This window comes from Arctopsyche grandis, chromosome 3, assembly GCF_051622035.1.
Source record: "Arctopsyche grandis isolate Sample6627 chromosome 3, ASM5162203v2, whole genome shotgun sequence".
NCBI lineage: Eukaryota > Metazoa > Arthropoda > Insecta > Trichoptera > Hydropsychidae > Arctopsyche > Arctopsyche grandis.
In genome coordinates, this window is record NC_135357.1 from 16,094,050 (window position 1) to 16,120,934 (window position 26,885).

At 32.0% G+C, this 26,885-nt stretch overlaps 1 protein-coding gene across 1 annotated transcript in view; it reads right to left on the bottom strand.

Annotated features, from left to right (window-relative positions):
• Window positions 1-26,885, bottom strand: part of LOC143909393 (uncharacterized) — a 76,782-nt gene that overhangs the window by 15,647 nt on the left and 34,250 nt on the right. The window contains exons 3-6 of the mRNA XM_077427356.1: window positions 17,280-17,508; window positions 14,097-14,193; window positions 7,010-7,142; window positions 4,042-4,259 (exon numbers count right to left, since the gene is read on the bottom strand). Of these exons, the coding sequence (XP_077283482.1) occupies window positions 4,042-4,259; window positions 7,010-7,142; window positions 14,097-14,193; window positions 17,280-17,508 (677 nt within the window). The remainder of the gene's footprint in view (window positions 1-4,041; window positions 4,260-7,009; window positions 7,143-14,096; window positions 14,194-17,279; window positions 17,509-26,885) is intronic.

Genomic DNA, 26,885 nt, shown 5'->3' on the forward strand with positions numbered 1-26,885 from the left:
GTATTCACGTAAATAGCCTTAAGAATACTTTGTCCTTTTTTTTGAAAAGGAGAGAAAATCTGACCCTTATAAAGCACCGAGGCATTGTCGATACTGTATGCATAAATAAAAACAAGGTTTTATATTTATTTATTATTATTATATTTTTTTTATGTTAAACTTTAATCAAATTTCTGCCATAGTGATTAGATGCAAATATATGTAGTTATAAAAGTTTTGGCTGTAAAATAAATTACACGACATACATATGTCAAAACGACATTTACTGTCAAATTAACATCTCTAAAATAGCTCGCACGACAGATTCGGCGTCAGCCCGGCAAATCAAACGCCAAATGGGTTGCAAGTAACAAAAATTAAATTTGACGTGTCAGTGAAATCATAACCAGTTATATTTTCACTGGATATAGTTCAATGAAATCATATCCAATTGCATTTTCACTGGCCTCTATCAGTGAATTTATAATTTTTGTCAGTTGGATGATGGCGCGTCGCCCCGCTACTGTCCATCCCCACTCTTCTCGTGGTCCAGACATTGTAATTTCTTAGCAGCCAACACTTTAGTGTTGGTTTTTTTCATTTAAGATTAGGTTGTTAGGGTCGATATTTATTTTTTTTCAAATTTTATTTTTGTTACTGGCAACACATTTGACGTTTGATTTACCAGGCAAACACCGAATCTGTCGTGTGAGCTATTTTAGAAAGGGACACTCTCTTTATTTGCAGGGCGAAATGTTTTAGAGATGGTCATTTGCATATAATGTCGTGATAAATACCTAATTTGTCTGGAAATAGGGCTATTTTTCTGGACCAATAAATGGTACCCCAAAATAAATCATTAAATAGCACTCAATGCTTTAAAAAAAATCTTTCTTATATTTTACATACTATTAGATTTTTTTATAAACAACTTAATATTTTCAAGATACATGAGGCAAGAAAAAAGGCAGAAAATCCGATATTTTATGCGAACTCAAGCTAAACGTGTGAGAAAGAAAATATTTAAATAAACAAGCAGCGAAAAGCGTACTGGTAACACACTCAATCCCTTGACAAGTTTATTTTTGTAAAGACGAGGGAAAACTTTTGCCTATTCGTACGAAAAAAAAGTGTTAAAGGTTGTGGTTTATGTATTTAAATGTCGAAAATTCAAAGGCGGTAAAGTAACATTTCAAAGAAATGAATTCATGGCGAGTCAACGTTGAATCAAATTATTTGACGAAAAATGTTGAGAATTTCTGAGGTTGGCATATAGCGTCATATTTTTCAACGTTGCAGCAGCCCACGTACCCCAATATGAGGGTGTGCAGAAAATGAAACGTCAACTCGGGGGTCGTGTCTTAAAGACGTCTCATAGTGTCGTCTTGGTGGACGTTTGAAGAAAGGCATGGAAATTCGCGAATTTCCACGAATTTCCTCGCTTATATTGGAATTCTTGGGATTTCAGCGACGTAAACGTACCTGCGCTGAATGTAGACGTTTGCGATGTGAAACTAATGTTCGAAGCTGAATTTGACGTCCTATATTCTATTCTAATTCATACATACATATGTATGTACATAGTTGATATACGTATCCTATATATTATACAATACATACATATGTATGTACATAGTTGATATACGTATCCTATATATTATATAATACATACATATATATATATATATATATATATATATATATATATATATATATATATATATATATATATATATATATATATATATATATATATATATATATATATATATATATATATATATATATATATATATATATATATATATATATATATATATATATATATATATATATATATATATCTTATTTCAGCTTGTACAAATCCGAGATTAGATGAAGTTTAATCAATGAAATAGTTAATGATTTTACATATACATATGTAATGATATAAATTATTGTCATCATAGATACACATAAGTTTATGTACATACATATAATTCGAGCATATTGGACAAAAAATTGCAGATTATTTTGTATTTTCTTGATTTTACATTTGATTACTTGAAACACGATCACAGCTTTATTCGTTTTCGTTACTCTTAATTGGTTGTGTACGAGCCCTCATCAAATCTTGACGTGAGTCGTTTTCATTTTGATAACAGCAAACTTTTTTCAAATCTGTTTAACTTTTTCTCGTAATTTTTATTTAAATATATTAAGATTTTTTTTTCTTTTAAAAATGGAAGAACAAAAGAATTCAGTAAAATATTTACAAAATTTGCACTTTTCGCGACTAGAACTTACCGAAAAAGTCGCTATAAAAGCATTAGGCTGCCTCACGCCCAATTTAATTATTTCACAGCCTGCAACTAGTAGATCTTTTAGTTACTCGCGAAAATTTAATCCAGACATTTATAAAAAATAGAATTGGTTAACGAGATGTACAGAAAAACACGCCTTATTTTGTTATCCGTGTCTTTTGTTTGGAGGCGAGTCGCCAGGCGAAGCATCTTGGACGAAGATAGGAGTTATTGACTTAAAACATTTAAACGATAAATTTAAAAACACGAGGGAAGTGTCGAACACTTAAAAAATGTGTGTAATCTCACGATTTTGGGATCGGCTAACATAAAAACCCCTTTAAGCGAAGCTTGTCGGCGGGAAATAGATAAGCATAACGAAAATGTCAAAAAAAATCGGGATGTTTTATTTAAAATTATTGATTGCGTTAAATTTTGCGGTAAATTTGAAATGCCAATGAGGGGACACGATGAAACAGATAATTCAAAAAATCCAGGTGTTTTTCGGGGGCTTCTAGAATATTCACAAAATTTCGACGATTCTTTAAAAAAACATTTTCAAACTTCTTCGGTTTTTAAAGGGACATCAAAAACTATTCAAAATGAACTTTTAGATTGTATTTTGAACGTGTGTAAAAAAAAGCAACTTATCTAGCTGTTATGGCAGATGAAACAACCGATGTATCGATGCATTATCAACAGGTTAATGTTTTTCGTTACGAATTAGCGGGTTAAGTTTTTGAAAGGTTTTGGGGTTTTTTTTAATCCGCGTCGCGAAACCAGCAAGTAGCAGCAATCTTACTGGAGTACCAGCGTATTTTTCGAAATCTTCATCGCATTTGGACGCACCCCTTTAATGGCTGGTGAATTTTGCTAGTTTTTTTTTCAATAATACTTAAATCCACATGTAAGTGGTCGTACGCCAAAAATTGTGCTTATTTCGTCCTGTTATGACATGATAGAATAATTATGGTGACATTTTTTCAGTGCAGCCCCGCCACTAAAAATTATCACGAGCCGCCACTGGTCAACATTATTTTTTTTCAAATTCTTTTTGACCTGCTATTCATAGACGCCACTATATGTATGTACATATATGTAAGTGTATCAAATATAAAGTATGCCGAATATATTGTGCTTATACCTGACTATGTCCAAATACGTATATTAATTTATAACTGACTGTTAACAATGAGAAGCCTCGTTACCTTCAGATTGTTTCGGAAACCTATTTTTTTCAATTGACAACTATTTAAATACATACAATATATGAATAGTATTGAAAATCTAAAACTTCCCCCTTCCACAGAAAAATTCCAAAAAATTCTTCAAGGCAAAGATCACGCAGAAATTTATTCACTTTTTTTTAAACTCTCTGATTGGAAAATTGCATGGTGTAGATGGACTTAACATATTATTTTGTCATTAAGAAAGTTCAGAATATAAAAAAAATATTTAATTAATTGCAGAAAATAATTAATGATTAACCAAAAATTGTTATATTCATATTTTATTGGTAATGAATTAAACTTTAAAATCGGTAGATACTGGTACTCCCGGTATCGGTAGTAGCAGTATTAGCGGTAGCAATTTTTGAAATCTCTAGTTACAATGCGAATTTACAGTAATTTCTAAATACAGCTTACTTTGGCTGTATTTATAAATTACTATAAATTATATACTTAAATTTTGAAAAGATGCTGAGTATGGCAGACGCTCCAATTCCATCGATTTTTTTTTCGTACCTAGATGCAAAAGTAATATATTTTTAAATTTGTACCTTTCCGAAATGTGTGAGTCCTCCATGCTCAGGCTTAGATCTGGTATCAGCGAGGGCACAATCAGCCCATGGTGTATTGCACGTAGACGTAAGGGTGAGATATCTGACTCCGAGGGTATATAGGGCTCGTAAGACTCCTAGCGATCCTCCAAGTGCGTGGCCACCCTCCACCCCTACCAGAGAGCATAGGCGGTGGCTGGCGTGGGCGGAACGGATCTCTGCAAACAACAAACAATTAATGCCGCTACACGAACACCAACATCATTCCCTACCCATTGAAAGTAAACAATTAATTCCGATCAACGCTACGTTAAACGATTTTCACGCAACCGTTTTGTAATCGCGACTTTGCCTCCAATGAATGCGCGCATTGAATAATTGTCTTGATTTTATCCCGGAACGGACAAATTAATTTACGACGTTTACGTTCGCTTTATCGTCGGTGTGCGTGCAAAGGTCAAATAAATTCTAAGGATGAAATTTCTCTAATATAAATATATACATACACATATATATATATACACATATATATATATATATATATATATATATATATATATATATATATATATATATATATATATATATATATATATATATATATATATATATATATATATATATATATATATATATATATATATATGTATATATATATATATATATATATATATATATATATATATATACATACATATATATATATATATATATATATATATATATATATATATATATATATATATATATATATATATATATATATCAGATTCAAAACATGATTACACGCCGCAAGCTCGCAGCACGGTTTGATGGAAGCCCGATGAAAAAAGTTGTAATTGAAAAATGTGTGAGTCCATGTGGCTCACACTGTACGTGTTTTATGCAATATAACGATAACGCTTTTCAATAGGTTTTCCGAATAAGCATAAGCCATTATATAAAATATAATACATACATATGTATATTAACTATTTGATTCAATATCAAACCTTGAATAATTAAAGTATGTAATTATAAATAGTATGAATTTACAGTTTATTGTAGACTGCTAAATTTTTTTTTTATATAAAGAGTCAATAGAAAAATTTATATATACGAATTTGAAATGAGGACTAACGTCTACAATATGTATGGCGGTGATGATACAGTTATATTCTTGTTACATTTAGATGTTATGGAACAGCATATATACATTTTATACGGGTATAATGTAACAAAAGCTTATTTTAGGCGTAATAATAACTCGGAGAAACGAATCCATATTCCATTTTCGTATTAATATTCAAGGGGAAAACTCGAGACGCGATCTCGCGCCGTGCCGTTCAGAACAAAGTTTGTTGGAATATCCGTCTGAATAACACACAACAATTAGTAGGAAAATTTCGATGATTTTGCACGAGGCTTATTATTCTGTTAGCGCAATGGTCGGTGAGGAAACTTTTTAATCAGAACGATTTGGCTTGTTCCCAATTTTCCCGTAGAAGGAGGAAAACTTGATAAGCCACTGTGCTCCCGGCAACAGCACGCGCCCAATTTTCTTATATATGAATACGTCCACTTTGAAATTGGCCTAGTTTTGTAACAATTGAATCTTTATTTTGAATTACCTTTCGCATTATTGTTCAACTTACATAGTTTCATCTTCCAAACGCGGCTGAGCAATTTATTTGAATTAGATATATCAAGATTGATGGCTGTAAATGGCGTCTGTTTTATGCCCACACAAACACTTTCAAAGACAAATATAAGCCGCGTTCACATTCGAATGGCAAACTTTTATTTTTCATTAGTCTGCAAAGTTTTACGGCCTCGCTCGCGCGAGAAAAATCATTTCTGTTTGCCCGGGTTTGTTTTCGCGCTGCTCCCTTTCTTCAGTTGGATTTCGCACTTAAAATAAGGATAGGTATGTATAGTATACACGAGTTGCCGTTTCTGTAATGTAGTGGCAGAATGGAATAGTTCTTTGCAGATAGCATATTTTGCCAGTGCCGTGTGCCTTATCCGCTTTTCCGCGTTTACGACTTCCAGTCGCTCGGGGTTAACGACAGTTTTCCACTGTTTTCCGCACTTCCAACAAAAATTCAACATTCTTTCAATCAATAATAACGTTTACACTGTAAATGTACATACTTTTAAGACTCATTTCACGGAAGCCATTCGAGTGGAATGTGCCGAATTGCTTTTAACATAATAGAAGCATTTATTCGTTTATGAATTTATTTACTCAGACGCAATATAACTTGATTTTGTGCATATAGCTCATAGCTCAATTCGTTTACTTAATAAATTGACTTTTCAAGGGTTCAATAGATATAATACAATTTTTTTCCAAAAATTTAATTTGAAATTCTAGTTAAAATTTTCGACATTGTCAACCCATTGAATTGTTTATTTTGCATTCGAATTTAGCCTTTACCATTTGGATAATATCCGTCACTCCTTCCAATTATCTACAAGATTTCTCCTCAATAAGGTTGAAGTATAAATTTTTCCCTGTAATTTGCAAACTTTTCGTCCGATAAGCCATTTTCGAGATAATATTCTGATATTTTACTTTTCACTTATGTAAACCGTCTAAAGTTACATTTTACGGCGCAACGCAAATCGGAATTATAAATATAAAACTTTGTCGCAAAGACATATTTCATAACAGCATACTTACCAAATTTTATATTTTCATTTTAAAATCTTACTAAAACGAAAAGTATGTAAACAGCGTCGCTTTGCACGTAGAATAAATGAAAAATTCTCAAACTTTAAGGGTTGCAGTTCAGCAACATTTTACACAGGGTTAGACCCACATTTGCGGTTATTATAGCGCTCGGACTACAGCCATTGTAATGACTCAAAGTATGCTTTTTACCTCGTCTCTATATAAAATGAAATTCTCCTTTGTCCACAAAAATAGTCTACAATTATTTGAAAACTAACATGCCATACAATAAAACACAAAATAAATAAATACCTTCTGCCGAAGTGCACAATGTCAAAGTCGGTTGGTATTGCTCTGTCAATCTTCTGATAACATCAATCTGTTCAAACGTCAATTGTACAGCATCCCTGTGTTGAGAATCGCATGGCACATATGCAGCCCAGAACTGAAAATATCGAATATAAGATATTTTATTAAAAAAATTTTTTTTTGAGTTTTCACTCCTGGTTAAAATTTTACTTAATAGATTACTTGCATATACTTGCATTATTTGAATTTAACCTCTTAAATATAGTACTTTTATAGTATTTGTACTAGAAATTTAAGAATTTTAAACATTAGATTAATGTTTTTCAAAACATATGTATAATTATAAAAATTATTATGATTATAAATGGCTTGGTTGTTATTCAAATTTTTACTTTATTTATATATGTATGTAAGTATATGTGTGTCTGTGGAATTTTTGAATTTTGAAGATTTTTGATCACTTAATATCGGTTACTGAAATTCTTATCGACACTTATGACAGTGATATTAAGTAATAAAAAATAAAAAAATAAATTAACCAAATCCGACAACCTGAAGTAGAAATTTATGTTATGTGAGTTTTCCTACGTTTGCGCTATTTGTGAACTTATATGTATGTTTTATCTATGTATTTGAAGAATATAAGAAGGTTACAAAACAAAATTCGATAATTAAAGTCGTGCGTTGGTCACATCCAAATTTTTTTAACTTAGAATGGAAATGAAGTATTATTATAAGTTTTTGAATTGAAACATAATACACTTTTCATAAATTGTAAGCTTGTGAATCTTGAACCGAAAAACATAAATATAATCTTTCAAGGTGGGCTCTGTACCTACATATAAGAGTTTATTTTTTAAGGTTGAAGAGCTTGAAGCGCAAAGAAAATAAACGCTTCAATTTGTAAACTTTCTTTTATATAACAAAAGAGGGAGAACGTCTCGAATGTCGAGTGCTACTCGACACCCACAAAGTGTCCCGTGCGGGACTCACAAGCGGGACGGCAATATTCAAAGTGGGCCTGCGAAATACAGACAGAGATAGCTGAAGGCGCATCGGCATCGTTTGGTGTGTCTATAACCACTAGACGTCTTCGGCGAACAACAAAATTTGAATTACAAATTGGAACTGGCTGCTCGAGGCACAATGGATGTGAAAATGCCAGCTCTCAGGGTGCTTCCTGCACCCCCGCTGAATCCCCCATTGTCTGGGTCGTAGCTGTGACTCTAACGACCCCATAAACGGGGATCCGCATCAAAGGCAACCTTGCCGCTGTTGAGGATTGAATCAAATCGCACCCTGGACCGATTTGCACTACTACCGATTTTTAACCCCTGCCCGCCGGCGAAATGACTAGGCTTGTGAACAGAAGATGAAAGACACGCAAAAACATATTGATGCAAATTCTAAAGAAAAATACATACATATGCACGTACATCCGTTTGTGTCATCAATGAAATATAACCAAATACCAAAGTATCACATTTTAAAATGCAGTCAACCCTTCTATAGAGCTCTAGATATGTATGTTTCGAAATAAAACATAAATAAATATATGTAATAAATATACAACATTGTATTTTAATGGTCTTTGCAATAGGAAATATTCAAACTACAATTCCTATAAATCTTAGCTTGCTAATAGAAAACGCGTATTTATCTCAACGCCTATTACCTGCATGAAATGAAATACAGATACAGATCTATACATATACATTTAGATTGAATTAAGACCAGGCTTTAATAAATTCAATTAAAAGTAGTTATTAAGGAACAATTCCTACAGTGAGAAAAGATAAAAACAAACCAATTTTCATTTGTCATTTTGTTTTTTTCAAAAGTCATTTCGTCACCGTACGCCCACCGGTGGGCACTTGAGGTAGGCTTGTAATCGCCACGCGCCCATCCGTGGCCACATAGTCACTACTACATCTTAAATGAAGCTAAATTAATTTCCGTTTCTTTAAAATGACATCAATGAATAGGTTTTAAAACTAATGAAGTTGAAAAAAAAAATTTTAAAAATCTTTTTTAAATATATTCGATAAAGGTGTCTACAAAAACTTGCAGAGATGAAATGGATAAAGGTATATTCATATTGTAAGTAAACAGCAGGCAACTGCACGTAAACAGCAGGGCGAAAATTATTATTTGTAAGAGGTTTCTCAGGACTCCCCCAGGTTTCTCAGAAAAAAATTGTCCCTCCCCTATATAAAAAAATATATAATTTTATAATTTTTCCCTCATATAACCAGTGGTGTTGATGTTGGGTGTGCTGTGTATAATAAAATAATTTTACGAAAGCGTAATTGAAAAATTCATGTCTAAAGAGCAAAGAATCGAATTAATTTATAAATAATAAAAAAAATCTTTTTTTCTAATTTCTCATGCACAGCACACCCAACATCAACACCACCGTACGCAACTGAAAATAACCTAGTATTAATATTGTCAGGAATTATTTTTATAAAGAAAATAAAAACAAGATAAAAAAAAATTTAATATAAGATTTGACATTCATGCACTTCAGGCTAATTTCTGAAAATATATTCTCGGTTTCTTTTAATTTCAAAAATTGTGTACAACTGAAAATTATGATTTATTTATCTTAATTTTTTTCTTTTGTTAAGTAATATCATTTTACCAGAACGAAAGATAAAAAAGAAGATAAACAATTAAAATCTGACAGAACGTGTGTGGGGCGGAAAGTCAAACAAACAAGGCTACTGGCTATTGGTAGTGAGTGAGCTATCACTTTCTCCAAAATTATTGGATTCTTGGAAGGTGCTTATTACGATTATATTTCACCATCGACTAAGCGGACCGACCCAATCTGTATCGGCGGCCAATCCTCGCAAAATGGCAAAGTTTCAAACCGATCGGAGAATGTAGGAAGTTTGTCAGACCAATTGGCGAAATGAAACTAATAAAAACCATGTAAAAATGAAATTTAATATAAGATAATATTGTATTTTATAATTATTTAAAAATAATTATGGTGAAAATAATAGCACAAAACGATTTTTTTTCAGAAACAAAATATTTAAATGTTACTTTAAAATGAATATATTTTATGTAAGTGTATATTTATATAAAAATATTTATTTTGGGGAAACTAATTGATTTGTAAAAACAATGAAGAATATGGAAATTAAAATAATTACTAGCAAAATAACCAATAGATTCTATGACAGATACACTAATAACCATACTAACACACTTGTGAAGAGTCTCGGTGATTACAAAAAAATGTCTATACCCTGCAGGTATAAACACAGATTACCTAAACACAATCTGCTTTTGGTCATCGACTTTAGAGAGTCTTTAATTACTATTATGTATTAGATGTATGTATTATGAGCCTCATCTAGATGGATTTATTGGTCGACTTCTTCCATCTTTAAAGTAGGATTATTTATATGTATTTTAATATATGTAAGTAAATTCATATATTGTACAAATTTACTAACAATATGTAGTACCACATTAAAATAAGAACATAAAGGCAATTTAAATTAAAATTGTATGAAATTACATATGTTAGAAACGTGAATAATAAAGGGTTCATATATTTATAGTTTAATGGGAAATGTTATTGTCAACTACACGAGAGAAACTAGAGCACGTTGCAATCGTCAACCAGAAAGGGGGGGTCTTTTGCTGTTTCGGTTCATGTGGCAACTTCATCTCCTGAAACTGACATCCTGTAATTGGCTCCATTGAAACGGTCCACAGATATGCCTCGGTTATATCTCTGCACGTGATCTCCCTATTTATCTACGCTACTCAACTATGCAATCGAACAAACAATGCTCGGGCAACATTCGTCTGATACGCCAAAATTGCGTGCAATTTCCGTTTTAATTGGCACGAAGCACCAGATTAATGAGACGACATGAAAAGAAGAGGAAACATTCCTTTGTGCTAGATTTTCGATTCATCTTGTTAACGTCTCGAAGGCTTTTGATCTCAAAACACGCATCAATACAAAACGATATACAATAGATGCGATGTGGGAGGCTGCGTCGAGGAGGTGAAAGTGGGGATATGGAGGCGGAGAATAAGTTCGCCGCTTATTGTTATCACGTCAGATTTTGTTATCGCCCAATTTCTGGCGCTTAAATTTATTGTATTTTTTCATTAATCATCCCATGCGAATGTGTCCATTTTAACAGCGTTGATTGTTCAAATGTTTACAATTCATATTTTAACTTACTGTTGTATATTTTTAATGGATAAAATATAATATGTATGTTAGTGGCTTTGTGATGGATTTATATTCGAATTAAAATATATTTGGTAGGAATGATCGAATTAATTTTGCAGTTTTAATTACTTTAAAATAAATGGCTTTCTAAGCGAGCCGCAATAAATCAATTCCGACTGTTAATTTAAGATGAACTGCCTCTCGAATGGTGCGCGGTGGAGTCAGGGGTAGGCAACCTTTTTCGATTGGATTCGATCATGAGAATGAAACTGGTTTTTTTTCTATTTTATGGCACAAACTCGGCTATTAATCGCGCACAAAGTGAGTTCGCGCAAAAAAGGGGTAGATTTGTTATTGTTTCCGGAAGGGAAAACTTTGCGTGTATATATTTTTTTCAGCAGCGTAAGCTCGCCCAAATTGAATAGCTGAAGTTTCGTAATTATTGTTGTGAAGTTGGCCGATTGGATTTTATTTTTTATACCGCTAAAAGCTTTTATTTTTAAAAATTTAATTGAAAATTTAAGTGTCTGACTTTCAAGACATTGAATGACGGATATGCTTTGATTAGGATCGCGACATATTTTCTACCCAAACAACTTAAAAAAGTTACAGATTCTACATTTAAACCAAATCATTATTCACTTTTTTAAATATTAAAAATCATATTTTTATAATAAGAAAAAAATCAGTAACAATATGTCTGTTTTGCCACTCTGTTAATATATACATATGTTTATATGTACTTGGATATATACATATATATGTATTACAACAAAACGAGAAACAGCCATTGTTTGCGCGGGAGAGCCATCTGAGCGGAACCAACGGGTAAACTTTGATTTTGTCAAGCGCAGATATTCTACCTATACATATATTGGCTATGGGGGTGAGTTTTATGACAAAGTTTGCCAATAAATTAAATTGAACTCGAAATTATTTCTCGTGCGCAGCTACTGACAGTCAAATTTTAAGTGCGAAGAATTCTCACCTAATTTCACTAAAATTTAATTTCCGAATGAAACTTTTTTATTTAAATATATGTATGTATGCGCATTATTTAGGATGTTGTTGCAGGGGGGGTCAGTGGGATGGGCATTAGAGAGAAAGAGAGATAGTGTGCCAAAAGCGAGAGCTTCCAGTGATTTATACGAACCGGCAAATCCTTCCGCATTCATATATATAAAGGATACTATTAGCGTCCTTAATGAGAATCATATTTTCCCATCAAAGGGAAACTTCCACAATGGAACTGCACGATAAATTGTATCTGACCATAACGCTGATGGGATATCCTCCACTGAATGTTGTTCTCGAAGATCCGAAGCGATGTGATGGGGTGACCGCACAACAATCCGGTGAATACAATAAATTACGTGGAAAAAGAATACTATTTACGAGAATACAAATAACAAGATACACTTCGAATGGGAAACTTATACGAATATATCACTTAACGCAAATAAAAGCTTTTCTCGATAATTTATACGCGTTCACGTATCGAACTCCTAATATGTATTTATATTAAATAAATTATTTTATATAATCATGAATACAATACATATAAAAAAAATATATGACATTTTAATAAAGAAAATATTATTTCCTTTTACAAATTATCATATCTTTTATCTGAAACACTATATTGTTCAGATTTTTTTTTGGAAATGACAATTGCTTAATTACCGTACATATGAGCCATTATAATTGAAATTGGCATAAGTCCACTTTTCTTCATTTTGAGAAATATCTCACAAAACATTAAATATAATGTTTTGCGTTTAAAAATGTTTAAAAGCACTAGTGGCCTGTAATACGTTTACTCTGCTTTTCCGAAATTCTGGACATATCGAATCAAAAGAAGTGATGACAATTTGTGAATTAAGTCAAACAGAAATAGTGTAATTGTAAATGAAAATTGGAATTTCGCCACTTTCAAATATAACGGCCCAAATGAAGGATCTGGTTGTCAGGAGACATTGGGGGTAGAACAAAATTAGAGTAGATTCGCCACACCGATATGTCGGTCGCATTACATTTTACTATCCCCATCATTCATTCTACTCAAGCGTGCCAACCTAATAATTCTAATAGGCTAAAAAATTGTTTTACCCGGCTTCTCTCAGTATTTGTAATATAAACGCTTAAACATGGTGAATCTAATAGTAAAAATTCATTCGTTTTTTTTTTATTAAATTTATTTAAATCGAAAAAAAATAATATTCAACCAAACGAATCGTTGTCACCAAAAATACTTACATACATACATACATACATACATACATATACATATACATATATATACAAAGTCTCTTTCGAAATTATATATTAGATTATCGGTTTATATATAACTTTATCACCAATTTGACCTCATTACTTAAGTTATTACTAGTCACCGGAGCCTGAGGGGGCCGTGTATTGTTCAAAGGTTGTAAATGCATTGTTAAAGGTTTGCCGAACAATGGATAGCACTGTGACTATCCTACCTCTAGTTATTACATACCAAAAGTGGATTTACGATTTTGAATTTAAGAAAAACAATACATATATTGTATTTTAATTACACTAAATAAATTAAATAATTAATTAATTTAATTATTTAACTATAAATTCTTATTTAATAATCTTAATTTAAAGAAAATTTCATATCATATAAAAACCTATAAATTTAGCATTAAATGATGATTTAAGGAATGTTAGAAGTGTTATGTAACGCATTTTAAATCAAAAATAGAATTTTCACTTTCTATGATTGTACCTACATACACATATGAATGCATATGTAGTACTTTTAAATAATATGTATGTATGTAAAATTGAAATATTATGGCGTCACATGTTTTAAATTAAGTATTTTTTTATGTCCAGTTTACACATGTTACAAACCTGAGCTGAAACTCGCCCTTGTTTAAGTCTCGGTAAATCAGTGTGACTCCAAGGACTCGTCGACCATGGAGGAATAGTTCTCAAATCTTCGTCAAATCTGTAAATGAAATTTAAATCATATAATTAGAATTAAGCAGGTAGATTTCAATACAAAACATAATATGTATATACATATGTATGTATTTCTAATATGTAGATATATTATAAATGATCGGTTTCCACACATTCAGTACAAACAATATGTTTGACAAGTGCAAAACGTGAATACAAATGAAATGATTAAATATAAAATGGCAAATGGTGAATTTCTACAGCTGCACAATATTTTCAGCTGAATAATTTGCATAAGCGTCGAAACGGTGTCAACAGCTTGCTGCCATTACTCCGTTGGTTTTTTTCAGCCGTTTTTATTTATTTTTATTATTATTTACTTTTTTGCTATCGTCGTCATTATAATATCGGCGGGGTGCAGCTGACCCCGTCGTTAGTGAAACCGTTTTCTTTGAACAATGCTGCCGCTTCGTACGTACATATTATATTGTATAATATGTACGTATACCGTCTTATACAATTTATAAATGTAATATTTTATTTTTTCGACGCTTTTTCAGTTTTTCCCTTCAGACAAAATATGACGGTCTCTGTAATTTATTTACCAGTGGAAATAGGATGATAAATATTTGCATATTTCGTGTGCGTACCGCGGAGTTCAAATACGTGGAGGTTATGGGGTTAAAAAAAAGCATTAATTTAAAAAAATATTCCTCATTTCAGCGAGGTGTTTGGAAAGTTATAAAATTTTTTACGCACAATATTTTCACTGCTGTATTTTACATTTTTCTTTATTTAATTTAATATTTGGATTAAATACGTACATATGTACATATGTACATACATAGTGTTCTTTGAAAATATTGTAATATGGTATATTGTAATATCCACAATAATAATCAGAGGATTGTTTAGATGACTGAATAGTATAATAATAATTATTATTTCCATTTTTATTTTATCTATATAAAGGTACATACGTAGTAACAATAGATGTAGTTTTGTGATCATGCGAAAAAACTAATAGTTTTTAAATATTTTTACCTCAACTGGAAGTAGTACTTTTACTCAACCACACGATTTTTTCTACACCACTCAACACATCAAGCTGAAAATTTATATTTGTATTTTTATGTACTAACTTATGTAGAGTTGATAAGGTTTTAGCTAGAATTCGTAACCAGAAGTAGTAATTTTTTTTAAATCAATATTTCATTATTTTATTTTGACCTTTTAAATTGTTTTATTATCATAATATTTTATGTATATAATACTTATAGTGATTTTATGTAGTAAAAAAAATGAATAAAATCCGACAGCCGGAAGTGCAACTTTTGTCTTGTGTAAGTGTCCCTACATTTGTATCAAAAATGGTCTCATAGCCGGTATGTGTGAACGTGTATGTATGTTTGATTATCAAATTTTCTTTTTTATTGAAGTCGTGGTTTGGTAACATCTGAATTTTTTCAACTGTTTTATATACATTTTATTTACCAAAGAAAAGAAACAAGTTTGTAGAAGGCCATGCACGATAAGTGTAAAGTTATGAATGTTACAAAATAGAGATTGTAAAGAAATAAAAAAAAATATACTAAAATTAAAGATATTTTTAAATATTAAGCATATTTTGGTTGAAAAATTATTGCTTATCAAGATGAAATTTGCGTTTAAAACAATTTCCAAATCTATGCTGCAAATGAATCATTTCTGATGAATTAATAATAAAATGGTAGTACCGAGATTTGTCTCGGCGCGGTTGTGTATTTCCGAGGGATTGATAGATAACATTAACATCCATACATCGGGTGTTCATATTTTGATTGGGTCCTAGAAGATTTCTTATCTGACAGGTCGGGAAATGATAAATGGCCGTTTCCGAAAACGCGGTTTTCCACCCACACGCTGTCCGGGAAAACTCCACTTATACATTTATTATACGTGCGTGTGACACAAACAAAGTGGGAAAACGTTCTGAAAGTACGTTTACATCTCACCACATCTAAAAAGGTAAAAGGGTTCGTCGAGCGGCGTCGTTGACGCATCACAGCGATGGGCTTCGTTTAATATTTTCCTGGATTTTTTATTATTTTTTATATATTATATATGTATAATGTTACAATCTGCTGGTGGTGTAAAAATTGATCGGAATTCGTAAATTTGACGGCTCGCTTGTATCTAAATATGTGTGCACATGTTTACTGTTTACTGTCGGTAAAGTGTGAGCTTTTGATAAGGCTATGTTTGAGTGAGGCTTGACATTTCCTCGCTACGTTCAATTTTAGTTCCGAAACTTTGCAGAACACGTAAAAAATAATATCTCACGTTTCTATTGATATGTATCATAGTATTTTATGCATATTGTGTCTCATGCGTCAAACTTTAGGGACTAATATATACATACGAATGTACATATGGACTTATGTCCAAAACCCGTAACGCTGTTGCCAGATTTCTGAATTGAATATTAATTAAGTAAATTTGGTTATTATTATTTTATTCAAAAAAATATTCTCAAATAAAATTACTCACTCAAAAAGATGTAATTCAATATGTCACTGTGATTTATATTAAAATATATGCAAGAAGCTTTATGTTGTATGAACGTCGTTCAAATTACGATGAGATAATCATAAACCCTAATTCTTTTTTGTAAAAACAATCAATTTGAATTCAGGATTAAATTTGATCATTAAAATGATGGAATATTTAAACAAAGAGAATAAGTATGGATTAGAAAATTATATATTTCATCCTCTAATTTTCTAATATCTTTAATATACAAATCTACTTTATAAAGAAGAATGTTTGTTTGTCTGCAATGCAAATGCACGGTTCTCAATATTTGGATTTTTTTATCATACATAGTATATATACATAGATACTCTTTTTCAATAAAATTAATTGAAAACTTTCTAGCTTTCTTTTATCAACAAAGCAATAAATTATATATTTTGTTCGAAAATCTTTATCGCCGTATAGTATAATTAAAAATAGTTGCATGAAATCTGTTTGCGAGTTGTCCCCGCGATGAAATTTCCTAGAATCGTATGTACATATGTATGTATGTATGTACATACATACATATATACTTATGTGCATAGATGCATGAGATTGAAATACAGAAATACTCACTTGAAATCTTTCAATCTGTTGTGGAGAAATTTTCTTATATTCCAAGGAAGATCGTTATGGCCGTCGATGAGAGGTGTTTCGTGGAGAAGACGAGCAGCTAATTCCAATCTCTCAGCCAGGGGCGCCCCCGCCGAGGCCCGCAGCGCCAAAGGACCCGCCACTCCAGCAGCCCCAGCAACCAAAACCAAAGCAATAACCAATGACCACTGACGACTGCGAACATTCAATCCTGAAATTTACAAAAGAAAAATACATTCAGTATGATTATTCCTATTTTTCGTTCTGTTTCAGAAAAAAAATAAACAGTAGGCTTTCGGCGAGAAATCTCCAATATAAACGAAACATTGCTTGCGCAAAGTTGCTTATTTGCATATCGAGTCAGGTTTAAAAGGGGAAGGCACGGAGTTGAAAACATCGAGCTCTTTGAAGACACGAACTTTCACTTTAATCATAATAAAGAAATCTCTTATATAAATTTCGACGACATGAAAAAAAATATTCTTTATTAGAAAATTCTATTTACACACATGCTCGGAATTTCATATTTTGATCACGTATTTTGATTCTACTTGACTTATGTTCTCATTTTTATATCGAATCATATATGTATATAAAGACGGTAATCTGTGTGTGTGTGTGTGTGTGTGGGTGTGTGTGTGTGTGTGTCCTATCTCTCGCCGAACATAATGAACGAATCGATAAAAATCGATTAATTCATTTTTCGACGAGACGACTTTGTCGCGACTCGAACCGATCACCCCAAATAGCCTGAATATGGTTCTAATTGAGCTAATGGTCTCGGACATCACGCCAAATCCAATTTTTCATTTCGCCTTTTTTTTTTAAACATTAATTAAAATATTCCTTCTCGCCATATAAAAATACGGAATTTTAATAATTTCATTTAGCGAGGTTTTGAACCATTTTTTTTCTTTTCATATAAAACAATTAAATATATATTTTTAATTGAAATTATTGAAATTAATTTTTATTTTAGCGATATTTGAAAAATAAAATTAATTCCAAATCACGGAATCGAACTAAGGCCCCCTCGCCCAGAACAGGTCGCTAGCCATTTGACTACAGCCTCGACAGAAAAAACGCTCTAAAATTACTTAATATTCGATTATCCTATAGAAGTATGGGGAACCAATCATTCGCGTATCTTCGGCTTTCGTCGACAATCTTTTTCGATTTCCGATTTCTTATGATCAACCATCAACCAGTATGGGGAACAAATTTTTTTTTTTCATATTTTTCATATTTTTATTATTTTCAGTTTTTTCATTTTTTTTCATTTTTTTCAAATTTTTCATCTTTTTCATTATTTCCATTTTTTCATTTTTTTTTTCATTATTTTCAGTTTTTTCATTTTTTTTCATTTTTTTCATTTTTTTCATAATTTTCATTTTTTTGTGCCTTTGTCTTTTCGAAACCAGTCGATTCCATATCTTTAACTTTATTTTTATTCAAGTTTCAATTTCTTTTCGAAATCACCCGTTGAAATCAACGGGCCCTACACTAGTTTAATATATTATTACTACAAAAACATTAAGAATCACAATATACATATAATACTGTATGTATGTATGTATATAAAAGCATTTCAAATGAATTTATTCAAAGGAAACTCTTTTAATTTGTGAACACTTCCATCTCGCCGCTGGGAATTAAGTTCAAAGTAAAATTACTTTCCAGTGGTGGTTCGAGTGTTTTACGAGTTTCTACACGTCTAGCCGATAATGACCGGGCCCTTTAGTCCTTTAGTCACTGTCTCTGTGCCGACGATTACGTGCTAAACTTCAGCGACAGAGGGTGTAACTTACGCACTTACGAAAAAAACTTTGATCGTATAAGAGAATACACGACGGGAGCACCCGAAACGATTTATTGTCACTTGTACGTTTTATGTTGTGATAAAAACGCTTCACCCAAGTGATCCCGAATTTTCCTTCATTTATTATCTTCACCTAACAGATTATAATTCGAAATTGTGTGAAAAATTTATTTTAGATACTTCTTGTGGTTCTAATATTGAAAAAGTTTTTTCACGCGCCCTACCCGCAGAAATTGAACTGTCTGAGTTTCTGCGGAAAATTCCATTTTCCGAATGAATCTCAAATCCCTTTTGAGTATCTCTGAAAGAAATGAGAAATTTTGAATCTATATGTAGAATACAAATTTCAAAATATATTTATCATGTACGTACGTTTCTGAATGATTTTGCGTGTACGTAATATATAATAATAATAATAATAATAATAATAGCTTTTATTCCAGACGATGAGGAGAATAGTGCAATCCCCAACGCCCATATAAATAATATATAGATAATAAAAAAAAAAAAAAAAAGTATTGAAAAATAGTAAACAAAAAATAAATAAATAAATACATAAGTAAATATATAAATATTACTGATAATAAATAATATTAATAATAAATAATAATAATAATAAATAATAATAATAATTATTATAATAAATAAATAATAATAAATAAGTCTAATAATAATAAATAATAATATATAATAATATAAATTATATTTTATTATTTATTAATGGTAAATTTATTAGAGCCTTAGAATACAACTTATTTTGGCGAAAGAACACAAAAAGGCTTAAATAATCACGCCCAATGCATTATCCAATTTTATCATCCATCTCGACACACCGAAACGAAAGCTGATTAATGGTCTTGGCCGAGAGCCTCATTCACGTTTATTGATTGGGGCTGCAGCCCTTCAATGAAGGGATGTTTTCCAAGATATTAGTGCCGGGGAGATGAAGGGGTAGGGTTCAGGAGGGAGAGAGGTGAATTTGACCGTCGGTCCAATAACTCAAGCCCGACTTTCCCATTCACGGTTATCAATTAAAAGTTTGAACCTCTTTTACACCGATCCGAACACGGACGCCTTATTATTCCCGTCGTCATTCCGTTAACAGGGGAATTTCCATTAAAATACGTCGACGAAGGCTCGATTTCTTCAATAATACCCTCCCCTAATATATCATTAATGAAATCAACCGAAAAGTTTCATCACTTTTTCAAGAATACCCATCCTTTTCTTCATACCAATCAGAAGGACTGATACTTTCAAATTTACCGATAGAAACATCGCGAAGCATAACTGCAATATTATTTGACATCTTACTTCACAGTTTCAATAATGGAAAAATTAAAAAATTGTTTTTTGTCTACATACATACATATTTTGATATAATAAATGAAATAAAGAAGTCGATCGTTCAAATCAGAGCTGTGGATTCGAAATATTAATCGCGGAGTCAGAGCACTTCAAACTATTCTTGTGGATTAATAACAAAAATTCTATTGATAACTGGCTTACCTCGATAAAATAAACGAATTTTTGTTATTAATCCACAAGAATAGTGGAAATATGATTTTTCTAAGTGGAACTTTATTTAATTCTCATATAAAGATAATTTAATATATTATCCCTATTAATTCAATTCAGATTCGTGTAAATACGAGTAAATACTGGTACGAGCTCTTAGCTCGCAATTTTGTCAATTTAAAATTCAGCACACTTCTAATTAACCCTTTTAAACGAAAACAAAAATTGTGTAGCCAGACAATTATACCAATATATGTACATCTTTCAATATAAAATACTCAATATAAAATAGTATTAACAGTGGGAAAAAATCCCAAGTGAAAATACGTACTTTTGACTTTTGATTAGAAGTGGACGACTACTACGAGAGATTTGAAAGCTGAAAAATACTACAAATGAAAGATAAAATACCCAACCATTAGATTCCAATATTCATTTGGAACAGAAAATGGACAGATTTTGACCGAACAACACGAAGATATATGTAGAAAAATCGCGCGATTCAAAAGACACATACATATGTACATATATCTCCGAATCTCAAGCGAATCGACATTTTTTATTAACAGATTCGTGTTTACTGGGAACAGATCTATAATTTTATTTTTTATTTTTTTATTTAATTTACACCAAGAAGGCCTAACAGGTAAACCCAATGCACCTTCCTGGCCAAAGACAATTATATAAACATATATGTACACCATCCATATATACACAAATTCTTACACGTATACACAAATACACATACATACATTCATAAATATAAAAATACACATATATACATATACATACATACACACCTACACATATATATATATATATATATATATATATATATATATATATATATATATATATATATATATATATATATATATATATATATATATATATATATTCACATATACATACATACACATATACATACATACACATATACATATACACATACACATACATTACATACATCCATAAACATACAAACATTATACATGCATATACACATAAACACATAAATACACATAAATAAAGATAAATTACTCATATATATATATATATATATATATATATATATATATATATATATATATATATATATATATATATATATATATATATATATATATATATATATATATATATATATATATATATATATATATATATATATATATATATATATATATTATATATATATATATATATATATATATATATATATATATATATATATATATAAATGAAAAATAGCATACATATATAAATAAAGATAAAACCAACATACATACACATTATGCTAAATAATAAAATTACAAAATGAAAACAACATGTGTAAATATGTATGTAGCTAGAAGTCATTTAAAATATGCTGCCTGACAGAACTGTATGATGAAGTAAAAACATCAAGGCTCCCAGAAAGGCAGGAATAGAGTTCTGGAGCGAGATTCTCTCAGTTTCTCAGGTACTCTAAGTTTAAGATTACACAGAACTTCAGGAAGATGACATTCACCCCTTAGAATTTTTAGAAAAAGCTTACTAAGATGATTGTTTCTACGTGAAGCTAAGGAGTCAAAGCCCAAGGAGCCCATGACAAACTTACTGGGAAATAAGTAGGGATAGCGCCCAAACTCTCTCATGTAGAGATAGCGAAGAAATTTTCTTTGCACCCTCTCTAACATTAGCGTGTACCTTAAATGATTAGGACTCCATATGGCCGAACCAGATTCAAGCAAACTGCGCACCAATGTAGTATACAGTAAACGCGTCACTCTGGTGCTATTAAAGGCGCGTGAGTTTCTGATGACGAAGCCTAAAGTTTTTGTAGCCCTATTGCACACATCTTGGATATGAGAATTAAAATTCCAGATATTTGAAAAAGTAATTCCCAAATCCTTGATATGTGTGTGACGGGCAAGAATAGAGCCATCAATATTGTAACCAAATTCAATTGATGATCGAGATCTGGAAAAAGAGACAATCTGACACTTGTCAACGCTTATCGGAAGACAATTTGAGTGTGACCAAATAACGAGTGAATCTAAATCGCTCTGTAGCAGTAGAGCATCGGAAGAAGATTCAACGCACCTAAAAAGTTTTAGATCATCTGCATATAATAAGAAGTTGCAGTTGTGGAATATTTCCCTAATATCATTAACAAATAAAATGAATAGTAAGGGGCTGAGATTAGAACCCTGTGGAACACCAGAGCAGGTTGGGTATTCAACAGAAGAATAAATTCCATATTTTACAAACTGACGTCGATCCTTGAGATAATTTGTGAATAACTGAGAGAGACCATATGAGAAACCATAACCAATTAGTTTATTGATAAGGATGGAGTGATTTACTTTGTCGTAAGCCTTTTCGAAATCCGTGTAAACAGTATCTGTTTGAATATTAGCATCCAAGGAACCTGTTACAAAACCAGAAAATGACAACAAATTTGTGGTCGTTGAACGTTGTGGACGAAATCCATGTTGCTGATCAATAATCATACTCTGGCAATGATTGAAAATATACCTATGAAGTATAATTTCAAAAAGTTTTGCAGAAGAGGATATTATAGCAACCGGGCAATAGTTTCTAATGGAATACTTATCACCTTTTTTATGGATCGGAGTTACTTTCGAACACTTCCATGATATAGGAAAAACTGAAGTCTTCAGCATTAGATTAAAAATAAAAATCAATGGAGACGAGAGTCCAGGCTCACTACCCTTTAAAATGAAATCTGGTCCAAAAGATTTAATATTTTTAATTTTACCAAAACCGTAGCGCAAATCAGATAAATGGAACTTGTCAACAGACAATAATGGAAACATGGAGGAATCTAAACTAGGGGAAGTCATAACAGTAGTCGAATCAAAAACCGAATGAAAATAGTTAGCAAAGACATTTGCGATGCTGTCATGACCAATAAAGTCCTCATCCATATCGTGCATTTTCGTAAGTTTTGAATCTATAATTCGTTTGCTGTTGATGAAGCTCCAAAAAATTTTCGGATTCTGAGCAATTGAATTTTCACAATTAGTAATGTATTCCTCGTAAGCGGAAGTCGAGATCCGCTTAAAAAGAGTACGCAAGTTGCAGAAATCAATAAAAAATGTAGGATCTTTATATTTTTTCCATATTTTATGTGCATTATTTTTCTTGTGCATTAATGAAATTATTCGGGAATTATACCACTTTGGGTAAACCCTTGCTTCATTAATTTGACGCTTTCTCATAAAACATTTATCAAATACAGAGTTAACGATACTATAAAAGGAATCAACGGCAGAATTAACATCAACGCACTCATATAGTTTATCCCAATTACAAGCAAAAAACATACTATTGAGGATCACGAAATCAACACCATCAAACAACCATCCACCCGGAGCCGGTATATTAACAGAATGAAAATGAGAGGAAGCCGAAACAAGTGTATTTACTTCTAACTCAAGCGCCGGATGGTATGGATCCTCAGGCAGCAAAGGAAATAGGCTTCTAGATACATTGCAAGAAATAAAATTTAAATTAGTGAAAATTAAATCTAATAAATTATTATTACAATTAGTTATTGAGTTCAATTGACTCATATTAAATAGTTCTGACATAAAAATTAATTCATTAGGAACATAATTCAAACTTCTAGGATTAAAATCACCCAAGATCATGACTTTCCTGCCAAGCCAAAACATTAAAATTATTTTGCAAATTTGAAAAAAATGAATTTATAATAAGAGGAGATTCATTCGGAGGAAAATACAGTACACATATTAAAATAGAAAAATTCTTTAAGCGAAGTTCAACCCAAATATGTTCACCGATGGTATTGAGCTGATCAAAAAGGCGAACAGATTGAAAACTAGCAGCTCGTACAGCGAGACGAACTCCCCCGCCTCTGCTGCAACGATCCCTTCGAAAAACTAAATAGCGGTCATCGAAAAGTTCGCCATTTAAGACAGAATCGCAAATCCAAGTTTCAGAAAAAGCAATTAAGTCATGATCTTGAGCAAGAACAGCAGATAAACAAATGTCTGTCTTTGAATTAAGTCCCCTTACATTTTGGTAGTAAACATTTAAGGACTCACAAAGGCGCGCCCGTTCCTTTCGGGTCTTATTAAATTGCGGCCTTTGTCTTCCGAAAAAGCCGCCGACGCAACCCGACTCCCCGCGGCCAAAAAGCAGGATCAAAAACCACAGAAAAATCAGCTGTGCAGACTCCTATTTTGAATGAAGCATAACTGCCCCTAGCTGATAGTGATTGAACTGTGAAGTTCTGATCAATTCGTCCCAACTTCCTACATATATAATCCCTTATTTGAGTTTCTGTAGACTCACGTTTCAGATAGAATAAATGAATAAAACGTTTATCGGAGACAGCTTTTAGATGCTCATCTTCAATACCCGAGCAACGGATGAAAGACTGCCTCTGAGACCGTTGAGACTGAATTGGAGACTTAGAAACTGCATCTATCAGAGAAGCCTTCGGTGGTGCAGGAGTTGACGCAGGTGATGGATAAGGTATTGGAAGGCTGGCATGCGACGCTCCATTGTGAGTAGCCGAGCAACGGATAAAAGATTGCGTCTGAGACCGTTGAGACTGAATTAGAGACTTAGAAACTGCATCTCTCAGAGAAGCCTTCCGTGTTGCAGGAGTTGACGCAGGTGATGGAGAAGGTAATGGAAAGCTGGCATGCGACGCTCCATTGTGAACGGCGGCAGGAACAGCAGTCTTAGGAGAAGCGGCAGCAAGAGAAGCAGCTAAGTCCGGACGGGACAACAAAGCGCTCTTAAACAATAAAAGTCAAATCTCGTCTCTGAACCAATTTTCGTGTCGAACAGTGTAATTTTATCGTTGGCAAAAATAGTCCATCTTATTAAAATCGTTCCAGTTGGAGTCGGAGTTTGGAGTCAGGTCGGAGTTGGATTCGGTAAATTTTGATCCAACTTTGATCAAAATTTTGGTTCAAACAAAAAATCGATGTTTTGAAGTGATTGTTTCTTTGTACATACATATGTACATATATATGTATGTACTTTATCTATTCACATATTTTTACATTTAATGCACTCATAAATGAACAAATACATTTCATATTATGACATTATCTATTTGCTTGACAGTTGTGCATAAATTTTTGTCTCTTCGAACCGTTTCTAAGACGATCTAGTAAATACTTGAATACAAAGCTTAAAGTCTTCGACTATTGCTAACCAATTTTCCCCACACTCACGACAAATGTGTGGGAATTCCCAAACAAGAGTTCTGGAAATTTAAAATTACAGATAAATTTATCAACAATCTGAAAAAATCTATTCTGACGTTAAAATCGGATGGATCGATTTCGATGGAATGTTAACAAGTTTTCACGCGCGGCAAAAACCTTCTGTAAAATCCAATTTACAATTTGAACAGTTCCCGGGTGTATAGAGGACACCTGCTACAATTCACAGGTGACAGTTTACGATTTTATTGCGCCGCGCCGAGCATTCCCATGCGAATGAGGGCGTGAGAAATTTTCACTTGGAAGGTGGAAAAATTTAATTGAATAACCGAATCCAAAATGAAATATTCATGTTTCAATTCTGCAAGTCTCTTATCTTTCACTCACTGTTTTTATTTTATCGATTTTTTTTTGTATTTAAATTACATTTTAAAGCTTTAGGCTCAAACAAGAATGAATAATCTTGGAGTTTTCTTTTAAATTAGTCACTGAATGTGACGCGTGACTTCCCTATAAGGCTTAATTGTCATCCAGTTCAAGGGCGCATCCTCTACGTCAAAACTTTTAAATTGAAGCGGCAACAAAGGCGCCAACTTGGTCCACGATTATTTATTCGTAACCGGAAAAGTGAAAGTGCTGGGAGATAAAAAGGAGGGGTGCCAAGAGATGACTTGAGGGCACTTTCTCCGTCCCCTCTTCATGTTTTTTTTTTTTTTGATTTCCATGTGGTGGAGATTTCGGCCTCTTTCTCAGTAAAGTATAATTCACAAAGTTGTGTAGTGTAATCCCGCGAGCCGTCGTATTTCAAAAGCCATAAGCCATAAATCTAACTTCATTAAATTGCGCGTTGCGACGGAAAATAAATAGTCCAAAAAGTACACCGAGAAGAGTGAAAAGTTTCAATGGCGTTACTATTTTTATCTTACTTTAGTAACCGCTAATGATTGTAAATATCAATTAATGCATATATTACTATATTATATTATATATCACATAAATGTTGCTAGAAATTTAAGTTATATTTATGTAGTTCATTTA